General features: G+C 48.3%; 1 protein-coding gene across 1 annotated transcript; it reads right to left on the minus strand.

Annotated features, from left to right (window-relative positions):
- Window positions 1–217: 217 nt before the first annotated feature.
- On the minus strand, window positions 218–11,902 carry LOC124474885 (receptor tyrosine-protein kinase erbB-4-like; the record flags this gene model as incomplete). Its single annotated transcript, XM_047031347.1, is given in 8 exon segments — window positions 218–5,622; window positions 6,351–6,642; window positions 8,398–8,568; window positions 8,846–8,943; window positions 10,224–10,370; window positions 10,591–10,666; window positions 11,722–11,766; window positions 11,768–11,902. Coding segments are annotated over 8 exon segments (1,821 nt in total), but the record flags the coding sequence as incomplete, so codon positions are not given.
- Between the last annotated feature and the right edge of the window lie 269 nt (window positions 11,903–12,171).

Below are 12,171 nucleotides of genomic sequence, written 5' to 3' on the forward strand. Positions count from 1 at the left end.
TATCACACACATTACACATCCACCTGCACATACCAACAAACACCCTCTTATGTAAGTGATACATATGACAGTATTGAATATTTTCATGCCTCAAACTAAACTGTTCATGTGTAAACAGTTTACTCAGTGTGCATGTTAAGATAGATTTGAGTTGCAAACATGCAAAATAGTGAACCATCACCACAGGGAAAATATTGAATCAATCTTTATTTATATTAAATTAAAAATATACCTTTGACAGATTTATGTAACAAATATGAGGAACAGTGTTTATATGATATAAAGCTTTAAGATGTGAAGAGATATAAGATTAGCCAGCATGGTCAAAGGCAGGGTCACGGAGAAGATGGGTAACTGTTCTGGATCGAGGAATCTGACTCTGTCTTACCACAGTGCCAAAACTACATTGACTGTACAGTACATAATAGAAGCATGCAAAACAAATAATTCATTACTCAAAAATAAGTTATAGCTGAGTCATGATGCACAGATGAATACATGTAGGTAGAAAGTGCCACATAGAGATTAAGGTGTTGAGTTTTACTGTACTACTGTTATAATACATGTTTTTGTCACTTTGGACAGTCCTTCATTAGACAAGACCAACAAGGTATTACAAAAAATAAAGAGAGAGCAAACGTTAATGGATCACTGGCACACTGCTGATACTAGGTAAAGGTGGTATAACTGAGTTTAGGCAGACAAACAGAGAGGGAGAAAAAGACAGACAGAGAGATAGAGATTTGAGACTGATGGAGAGAAAGCAAAATAGACAGAGAGACCGATAGAGAGAGACAGACAGACAGATCGAGAGATAGAGGAAGGTTGTGTTCTTATTCCAGTGAGATAGATGAGATGTGACAGTCTGGGAGGGGAAACAGGAACACATCACTGTGAGCTGTCCTAAGGGTGTCCAACTGCTCTGAGACCAGCACAGGACATGGACAAGTCACATAGCGAGGCTTCATTCATGGGACACCAACCAGAGTTTGTACATGTCACAGCCCCGAAAGAACAATTCAAAACAATATTTACTAACGAAAGTACTGTTACATAGAGAGGGAGAGAGAAGCTGTGCGGAGGACCATTAAACTGAAATATTGTGGGAGAGGAATGCCATGTAAATTCAAAGCATCCTTTTAAATGAACAGACTCACCAGGCTGTGTCTGTTAAAATGCTTTATAAAAATACTATTCACATTTTATCATTCAACATAGTTGGTTGGCTAAATTTGGAGGAAATTCCAGATGTCTGTACAATTATATTGGTTTGATCATTTGAACACAATGTTACCAGAAGAATGAATCCACTCAAGTACAACAATTCGTGCAATTAAGATGCAAATGAAGCAATGTTTTCATCATAAAAAAGTCCTTCCATGTTAAATTAAGTTTTACCAGTACAGAAAGAAAAAAAATGTTTACAGTATTTTCAAGTCTTATCAATTATGTTACAATATTTAAAAAAACGATTTACAAACAAAATCAGACCATGATAAATATGACTATGAGAGAACACTAAAACACTGAGTAACTGGGCTGCTCCGGTGGCTTTCCGGAAAGAACGTGTACCGCTAACAGCTAAGGCCTTCCAACAGGGGCCCGGGTTCGATTCCAGCCTGGGTGATTTCCTGCACACAGTATGTACACCGGCATCATCCCCTCTCTCTTGTTGCTTTTCCTGTCTGTCAAAATGAATAAAGAAGAAAATACCCCCAAAAAATATTTATAAAAAATGAAATACATAAATACTGATAAAAAGATTCTGGGTAACTACTGTCTGTTGCCTCCTATGTTCTTCTGCTGACAGGAAAGTGTCAGTGACTAAATATTTTGTTTGGAGTTCTACCTTACCAGTTCCCCCTTCATTACTTGGCCATTACAGCTTGTGCTACTGATTTGAATTCCTTGTTTCTATGTTTACCCCTTTCCCCCCTTGCTTTTCCCTTGCTCAGAACATAAAACAGTTTCAACAAATTGCTTATAAATGGTTTTGAACAAGGACACACTTGAGGTATCATGCATGATGGTTTCATAGTACTTCAAGTACAGTGAACAATGTGTGTGGTACTCCAAACTGTTGAAGTGGTTGGATTGATAAACTGTTGCTGCGGTCGGGAATTTAGTTGCTTTACAAAACAGCTACAGCATTTACCTCAGAATTTGAGCCCTGCACAAAACTGGGCCCTGACCTTGCCTAGGCCCTGGAACTCAAAACTAACCACAGTGTGCTCAAAGTAAGTGAGTTAATTGTACTGAATTGTCAATGCTGCTCTTTTGAACCTGAATGGCAGCCACAATGTGTGGACCAAGACTCTCACTGTTCTAGAACCCTGACGGTCTTCATCTGTCCTTAAGCCTTCTACAATCTGCATTGAGGATCTTTCTTTTCCGTCCATCTATAAACAAACTCAGAAACTGGGTTAATATATGGCACTGGAAGAAGCTGTGGTCTCCAGTTCTATGAACTAGGAAAAAGCAATGCATCCTCACATGATAATCCTGTCATTATCGAAAAGGCAAAAACATAGAGCTCGGAGCCACAAACTCACACAAATGAGATGACTCAGTCAATGTAGCCTTCACCCTTTGCCTTGTTTACCTCAGTAATGGTAATATCCAATTCCTGATATTCTTTCTACATCTCAATCTTGTTGGAATCGACCACATATAATCCAAAATAGTCACATTGTGGTGATTTTTGTTGAAAATAAGAAAAAAAAGAAGCAGAATTGTTTTTCTGACCCACTACTTTGATCATAGTGCCCTCCATGGGGTAAAACAAACAAATACTGGCAGCTCACACAAAATCAATGACAGACGTGAGTCAGCCTGCGCCCGCAAGTTTGATGAATAGATGGCTTCCCCTACCATGCTCACCTGGGATCAACTCTGAGGAAGAAAAATGGTCAACAAACAAATGTACTCCATATGAAAGCAACAATCAGTGCTGTAAAAACCATCCAGCCCCTCAAAAGAGTATGTTCTCCCCAAGAGCCTTCTTCTTTAGCAGCAATAAACTGTCAGCACTGTTAGTACACACAGGCAGGCACAGCCAGAGGTACACATTCCAACGTGCATGTGCCTAGATCTAAATGGAGGCAACTGTTCTCTTATTGACAGACGCATCACTGCTCATTTATAATTTTTTTGAAACTGCTATCAATAACCGGCATTTCTACGCGTTCCGTCATCGCCTGTGTCTGTTTTGGAGAAAAGAACTCCCTTCTAACAGATCGCGATCGTTTGGAGTGTTCTCTGAGAAGTGGTGAATCCTCTAGCTGCAGAGGTGAGTTGGGAGAGAGGAGTAAGGAGCCCCCCTGACATGACAGCACAGCCTCATGGAGTTCAGGACCGCATCCATGGCCAACTGGCCTCGCAGGAGCTCTGCATTTACTCCAGCTTCCACCTCTGCTGCTCTCTGGCTGCCCCTGTGGAGCAGCTGTCCTCTCCTGCTCTGTCTCTACCTCCCTCCCTCTCTCCCTCTCTCTCTCTCTTTCTCTGCCTGTGGTCTGCTGGTGCTGTCTGGTGCATTCCTCCAGGTCTTCGTTAGGACACTTCACCTCCACCGCACCTCCTGTTCGTCTGCCCTCCCTCCTCCTCCTTTCCCTCGCTCTTTCTCTCTTTATCCTTCCTCCATCCCGCCGCTTGGTCTGGTCATAATCCAGGCCATCATGTGGAGCAGTCACAGACTCCATATAATCCTGCTGCAGAACTCCTAATTATCCTCCCTTTTGCCTGGCAAACTGTCCTCACTAATGCAAGTTTCCATGTAAGGTCACAATCTGCATTACTTCCTGTTGACTTCCTGTCAATGTGCTGCTGGATCCGCGCTACGAGTATAACATCTTCTGACTGAAGTGCCAGTGTTTTTGTTCCAGTGTGATAGCCTCTATACATGAATAGAGACATTTCTCTTTCAGTAAGAGTTTTCAAGTCAGCATAAATCAAGTAAGCTAAGTAAAGAAGGATAGAATACAAGAGTAGTCGCCCTACTTGGTTGGCACAGGTTTAGAATGACATGTAGTGGCTTGTGAACATTCACTTCACTACTTGTGGGAATTAAAGAAGCTTTTTTTGAGGCTTGGTCACCGCCATTTAAGTTGCTTTTAAACATGACATGAGTGATACTGAAGTCATGATTTTCTACAACAATTCACACAAGTTTTTTCAATGTGAATGACGTTCATATCTCCGTACCTCATTGGTTCCAACAGTCATGTGATTAACTACAGCCTAAACTGTGATTGTGTGTTTGAGTGTTTGTTTGTAGATACAGTCGTCAGCCTCCATTTCACCCATGTTCCCTTCCAGTGTGGTTCCATCGTATTGTCCGGAGACCACATCTGTGCCAGCTGAGATGTGTACGGCCTGCTCCTTCAGACGTCCACATTGTCTGGCTCCTCTTATAGCTGCTGCACATCCCACCACAGTGAGTTCACCTTCTATACACTCTTAGCCGCCAGCGTGGCTAGCACTGGTCTCTATCTGCAGTCTGTATTGTACCAGGTCCAGGACAGAGACTGGAGCTACGGAGCAGAGCGTAAAGGGGGCTGGGCCAGGACACCAAGACCCTCCCCCCAGGTGAGGTTGACGTCCCAGGTGGGAGATGGGATGTGGGTGGGGGAAGGGGGGGGGGCTCACTTGGCTGTTAGAGGAATGGACGATCCTCTCTCGGAGGGGCTGAGACGGTCCGGAGAGGGCGATGGGAGGAGTTGGTGAGGAGCCTGTCTGGTCTGGGAAATGTTGAGGGGAACGTTGGGTTCTATACCACAGTGTTCCGCTGGCGGTATGGTGGAGGGGGTAAAACAGTGCCAGGTTTGAGGGAGAACTCAGACAGGTACTCGGGGTTCTCGGCCACTGCCGGGCGGATGCGGCCGTTTTGTTTGTAGAAGAGCTTGGCGTTGGCCGCCTGAGCGCCGGCAGGTTCCGTGCTCTGCTGGCTGGACGGCTTGGGGGGCAAACTGTGCTGCCAGTACTCAGGATTGTCAAAGGTCACCTTCAGCTTCTTGCCGGCCGCTTTGCCACTTGTCTGGGCGGCGCCGTGCTTGAGCATGCTGCCTGGGTGGGTGGTGAGCCCATGGTAGGCTGGGACACTGTTGTGGCCCGCAGGGGCCGATGTGGAAGCGGGGCCCTGCTTGGCAGGGTGGCAGGCCTGTGCAGTGGAGCCTGGCTGGGCCTGGTGGCCCTGGCTCCCCGGGTGTGGGGCACTCTGGCTGGCTGTTCCAGGCTGAGTCGGGTTGCCAAGTTTGACACTGTGGTGCGCATGGAGTGTGTGAGCAGGGGGGTGGTGGCAGGACAGGCCTGAGGGGGAGGGCTGGGCGGAGGGCAGGGGGTAGTGAGGGAGGCTGGTTTGGATGGTGAGGGGGAGGTGGGTGGCAGTGGCAGTGGCGGGAGCTAAGGAGTGTGAAGGGAGGGGCAGGCCGTTCTTTCTCAGGACCTCCAGACCCTGGTCTGCAGGGCTGTGGAAGGTGTTGAGGTACAGGGGCTCGTTGATGTACTCGTCTTCCCCCTTGGGCTGGCTGTTGGGGGTGCTGTGGTAGCCTGGGTTGTCCAGGGCGTGAACCTCGCCATTTTTGCGCCGTGACACAAACGGATTTTCCTCTATCGGATTCAGGTACTCTATAATGGAGAGAAGGAAAGACAGATAGAGACAGAGAACAAAGAAAGGGGCAGGGAGGGAAAGGAGGAAAAAGAGAGAAAGAAATAGTAGGCCAGAAACAATCATCAGAAAAAAACAAACACAATTCACTAAAGAATGGTAAGCATTGAAATAATAAGTGTTCAGAACCCTAGAGGGAACCTTGCCAGCTTTTCTGGCAGTCAGAGCACTCTGAAAGCTGAAGAAGAACCAAGAGCACACTTGCAGCAGCCAACCACCACGCTGCCAAGTGCTTTAATAGCAGGGCTACAAAACGGATCGATTCCTCAGCTCCTCCAGACCTTGACATTGTATCAGATGTTTCTTGCTCTGGGCTTTGCTTTATTTCCATCGCAAGAAATCAAAGTAGACAATATAGCATGAGACAGATAGTGTGAAATATGATCAAAGATAGAGAGCATTTCTGTAGCAATAACAGGCATAGGGTCGTGTGTGTGTGTGTCAATACTCAGAGTTGGTGTGTAAAGCACTCCAGAAAGGACAACTACAGATTTGGGATTTGAAGATGATTGGTCAGACTACTGTGAAAGGCCAATCTGGATCCGTGGGATATTGAATTCAGTGGTATTGTTAGTAGATCTTCAAAGATTAGATAATAAGAATGTTGTTTATGTGTCCTTCAGATCATTGTCGGTAGACAAGATGGCCGATAAGCCGTTAGGGCCAGCGGTGTGGAGCCCCTTGGTACCTGAGGAAGCCTTGTCCTTCATGGGGGTCATGTAGCCGTCCTCGTCCGTGTCCCCTCTCGACCCCCGCTCGCCCAGGAAGCCGGTGGGGTCGGCGCTGTAGCGCTGCCCGCTGGTGTCGTCTCCAGCCCGGCCCAGGCTCTTGCTCTTATGGAGGGTCCCGTTGCAGCGCTGGTCCTCTGGGGCCGGCCCCTGAGAGCCAGGGAGGACCTCCTGGGACATGCAGCCAGGGGGGGCCCCCGCTGCTGAGCCCTCATCAGGGGCTGGACCCCTGTCCCGGTAGCCAAACTGGTTCTGAGGTGGGGAGGGAGGAAGTCATTTAAACAGGAAAAGAAGAGACTACTTTAAACACAGACCAAAATGTAATTGTATTATCCATTCGGTATATACAACAACTCTGCCTAATGTTTGTTGACTGGATGGGAGACAAAAAAGAAGAAAAACATTGATTGAATATGACTCAAAAGCCAAGGTAAGAGTTCATCCAGAGAGTTTCGGCGGAAGGTAGTCATCAGACCTGACGGTTTGGAGGGCAGTGCAGCAAAGTTTGAAATCCAACACTTCAACCTTGGCAAAACAACAACAAATACAAACATGACATCGGAAGCGAGGGCAGAACTTTGAGGGGAAAACACTGCTACTCTCACGGCTAGCCCCTAGCTATTTGAGCCTGGACTGCAGAGCACTGCAACGGAGGTGATTCCCTAGTCTGCATTGTGCTACTGCTAATATTAGCCTCTAATCGTGGAGCTACAAGCAAACAAGATCAGCAGCTCTAAACACAACAGAAAAACTGCCTAGGGGAAAATCAACATCTTTCTCTTCATCTCTCTCTCTATGTCTCTCTCTATGTCTCTCTCTCTATGTCTCTCTCTCTATGTCTCTCTCTCTATGTCTCTCTCTCTATGTCTCTCTCTCTCTCTCTCTCTCTGCCCACTCCCTTCATTGGCCCTGCAATCAACTGCACCCCTCCTCCAACCCAACCTTTCGATTCATCGCCTCTTCAAAGGCTCCCATTATCCTCTCAACCTCTGAGGTACAATCAGGAGAGCGAGTCACTCCAAATTAGACAGAGAGAGCCGAGAGCTAGCTAGCTGACAATCAGCTACATCAAACCAACAGCTCCGCTCTTGCAGTGTTTTGGGGGGCAGTTTTGGTCTTTCCAGTGCCGTGGTCTTGTTTGACGGCATCGCGTCGGAGAATAGGAGAGAGGGTTGAGCTCTCCCAGAACTGAGGGGAAGGATGAGGAGGCTGGCACAGCGGGCACCTCCAAGGCAGGGGTAACTAAGACATGCGGTGGCATGGGCAGATGGCGAGCAGAGTAAATAGTCTCAGACTCAAACTCATTGTCTCTGAGCAAACGGCAGCGGCGCATTAGTGGAGCCGCTGCTATTTGCATGGTGAGGCCCAGGTAATGAAACCTGGGGCCTGGGGAGCGGGTGAATAAAGAGCCCAGGTCTCAATGAGACATGCTGGGATACATACAATATGGAGGTGGGCCCATTAGCAAGGACTATTGCCAGTGGGCTACAGGACAAATGGAAATCCGATGGAAGGTGGCTTAAAATGATTAGGCACTCTTACGAAACAGAATCAGAGAGGCAATCAAGTACAATGTAGTCGCTGCTGAGTAAATTGTAGCACAGAGAACTACTTCTACACCTACACATAGTTGTACTCTAATAAGAATGGATAATAACTGTGTTACATTATTACAGACTCATTCCTTCACAGCCACTGTGCTGCTAGTCCAATATGAGCATGTATGCTCCTATGTGCGTTTTCTGCACGTATTTCTATTAGCAATTTGGTGAGTTTATGGACAGTAATAATTAGACGCTAAATAAATGAGTTACATCATGTGCCTGTGTGTTTGTGTCTTTGCATTTGTCTTTGCATGTATGTGTGTGTGTGTCTTTGTACTTTTTGTATTTATAACTGTGTGCACGTAGGTGGCTCAGTATTATTAGTGATTTGTGCGTGTCTGCGTATGTGCATGTGTGCGTGCGCATATGCGTGTGAGTACGAGTGCGTGTGTGTGTGTCTTACCCTGTTGGAGTCGACTCGGGGCCGGGTGGAGTAGGAGGGAGGGGGCATGTTGAAGGCACGGGGGACGAGGTACTCCTCAGCATCCATGAAGTCCTCCAGATCCTCTTCCTCCAGAAGGCTCTGGAAGAACTTACTGTCGTTGGGGCTGGGAAGCTTCATGCGGTCATCCCCCTGCAAGACACACACATACACACACTGATGGACAATTCTCACTCCACGCACGGGTGAAACACTGTGGTCACTCAAAAGAGAGTCTCCGACATTGAATAGCTTTGTTTGCTCAACTCCAGAAACATACATGCTTTTTTGGGGGGGCTAACCCTACAATTACAACACACGATTTTGGTTCTGCAAAAACAAGCAGGGATCTCAATATGTGCTCCCGACTGAAAGGACTATGAGGAGTGTGTGATGATCCAGTGTGTGGAGAGAGCTGTGGTCTGCTCACCTGGATGACGAGGTAGCGCTGGGGGTCCCGGGCCATCCTGCAGAACTCAGCAGCCAGCTCCTTAAACTTTGGTCTGCTGTCTGCGTCAATCATCCAGCCTGACAGACACACACCAGGGAGAGACAGGAGCACGTTCAAGGGACAATCCGGCTGTTTGGAGAATTGGAATTTGACTGCATCAAATGATTCCTGTTTTGTGTGACCTTCATTCATTCTACTTGCATTTTGTGTTCTTGTTGAGTGAGGCAACAAAAGTATAACTTTTTGTTTGTAATGCTGTTGATGCTAAACTCTCACACACAGACAATCAGTCCGAGCGTGTGGTTCTGACACAGAGACAACTGCCTCGGACAGTAATTCAATAAACTACAACTCCCAGACAGGGTCTGACTTGAGAAAGCATGACAGCAAGAAAGCTGACTTCCTGCATGACTCTTGAACGGAACGTGTTGCGGAACGAGTTCTTAATGAGTTTTCTTGTTCTCCAATCAGCTCTGCTCCCCCCCCTGCACCTGGTGACCCCCCCCGCCCCTCCCCACTACCCCCATCGCTCTCTCCCCTCCCATCCTCACAATAAACGGCCCCTCCAACTGCACACGGAAACGCATTATCTAAATGAGCGGCAATTACTCGAGCAATCAAATATCATTTCATCTCCATCAATATTCCACTATTCACAGGGGCATGGATGTTACAGCGAATCAAATCACAAACAACAGCTCACAGTCAACATGTAATTAGAATTAATGCTGCTAATATGAGACCTTTCCAGAAGCCTTTTGATGGAGCTGCCCCCTCCCACCCCCACCCCGAGCCTGCCTCCATGCATGACCTCATGGCTAATTCCATCTCTCCCTCAATCTGCTGTAGAGAGGGTTGAAGAGCTATTCATGCAATTGTGTATATGAGAATACAGAGAAAGAGGGAGGATGAATGTGTGCGAGAGAGTAAGACTGTGTGTGTGTCTTTGTGCGTGTCTGTGCACGCGTTGTGTGTGCGTGCCTGCGTGCCCAGACATGTGACAAGGGGGAGGGCAGAGGGCCTGGAGCTGTCAGGATGGGAGGACAGCTGCACTGCATTGTGGGTATATGAGTGAGGGGATTAGGCTGCTCTCTGGGGAGCCATAGTCACTCCACATCACAGAGCAGTCCGCTGCGAAGCTACTGCTGCACATATGAAACATCAAGGGATCGATGTCCGTATTCATCTCCCTCCCTCCCTCCCTCCCTCCCTCCCTCCCTCCCTCCCTCCCTCCCTCCCTCCCTCCCTCCCCGCCCCTTCCTCTCCCTTCCTTTACACAGTGCGTGACCCCACACCCATCCTCAGTCCCCATGCACACGGCTGCCGTGGCCCGGCGCGGTCGGAGACGGCGACGTACATTTGACCATGACCATGTACACGTCGATGGTGCAGATGGGGGGCTGGGGGAGACGCTCGCCCTTCTCCAGGATGTCGGGGATCTCCCGCGTGGGGATGCCGTCGTACGGCTTCCCTCCGAACGTCATCAGCTCCCAGATAGTCACACCTGGATGGAGGACGGGGGGGAGGGGGGGAGTGAGAGAGATAGCGTGGGTGAGAGTATGGGGAGGAGGGATGAGAGGAGAGGAGAGGAGAGGAGAGAGAGGCACAGGAAACAGGATGTCTGGTCATTTTCTCCCGTTGGCCCAAGGCTGAAGGTGAACATTTGCATAACGAGCGCCGTCTCAGCCCGGATGTGTGTGAGGTCACCGGCGTGCCCCGCGTACCGTAGCTCCACACATCACTCTGGTGGGTGAACTTCCTGTAGTGGATGCACTCCAGCGCCATCCACTTGATGGGCATCTGCATGGCGGAGAGAGGGAGAGAGAGAGAGAGAGAGAGAGAGAGAGAGAGAGAGAGAGAGAGAGAGAGAGAGAGAGAGAGAGAGAGAGAGAGAGAGAGAGAGAGAGAGAGATGGAAACAAATGTGTGGAAACAAATACAAATGAAGACAGAGCGAGAGAGAGTTCAAAATCATTCACCCTATGCTTGTTTTGAAGTCCTGTAGGGTACACAATATTCGACTTCAGTTTCTTCTAGAATCAAAATTAGATTGGAATTATGATTGTGAGCTAGTACAGTAGTCAGGATCGACCAGCCTATATCTACAGGTAAATTCAACCTGCATTTCATGTCTAGTCTTTGCAACACATACTTCTGGCCAATCGTTAAAAACCTTAATAACAACATTTTATCACCATCACAAAGCAATCAAGCAAAGGCTCCGGGTTGACAGCCATAGAAACAGGACCACTAGGACTGCCCTTATAGCAAATAGTATGATTTCCTTCTGGACTGTAGGACACAATTTTCACCCGTAGATACATGGAGCCAAGCAATTACCCTCTCCCCTAGCTGCAATATCAGTGCTCTATTAGCCAGCCAGCCTGGTGGGTGTCAGAGAGCCTGTCACTCCTCTCCTCCTAGGGGAGAGAGACGGCCGGGAGAGGAGAGATGAAACGCCTCGGCTTGAAATGTTGCTTTATTATCTTGACCTCCACAGAGGGATGGGTGTCTCTGATTAGCTTGATGCTCACAAACACCCCGCCCAGAGAAACACACAACCTGGGGTATGTCAAGTCCAGACACGGACACACACACACGGACACACAAGCTTTGACTCACACATACATGCAGACTCACACCCAAACAATCCCCTAACTCCTTCTTCCTTCTCCACTGACACCCAGACTTAAACATACTCTCCCCCCCTCTCCCCCCTCTCCCCCTCTCTCCCCCTCCCTCTCTCCCTCTCTCCCTCCCTCCCTCCCTCTCTCTGTCTCTCTGTCTCTCTGTCTCTCTGTCTCTCTGTCTCACACACACACACATACACACACACAGGCGTTCTGGGACTCCGACCTTTCCCCCGTCTGCGTTGTACTCCTTCTCGTCTGCGTCCAGCAGGGGGGGCAAGGGGAACAGGTCGACGCAGGCCAAAGTCAGTGATCTTGATGTGGTTGGGGGACTTGACCAGCACGTTCCGGGCAGCCAGGTCTCTGTGGACCAACCTCCTCTCCTCCAGGTACATCATCCCCTGAGAAAGAGGGGGGGGAGGGAGGAGGGAGGGAGGGAAGGAGGGGAAGGGACACAATGTGACTCCATGTATTTCAGTTTTTATTATTGGATCATCATCATTATCATTGTCATCCTCATTGTCATTGCCATCATTATAATCCCCGTAATAGCCATCGTCATCATTGTGACCATCACCACGCTCGTGCAGTGAGCTGGGTCTTCTAAAACAATAATGCAGTGAGGCTGGAGGAGGCGAAATTAAAACAGCCTTACCCTCAGCAACCCCCCGACCCC

The sequence above is a fragment of the Hypomesus transpacificus genome, chromosome 12 (assembly GCF_021917145.1).
Source record: "Hypomesus transpacificus isolate Combined female chromosome 12, fHypTra1, whole genome shotgun sequence".
In the NCBI taxonomy this organism is placed as follows: Eukaryota; Metazoa; Chordata; class Actinopteri; order Osmeriformes; family Osmeridae; genus Hypomesus; species Hypomesus transpacificus.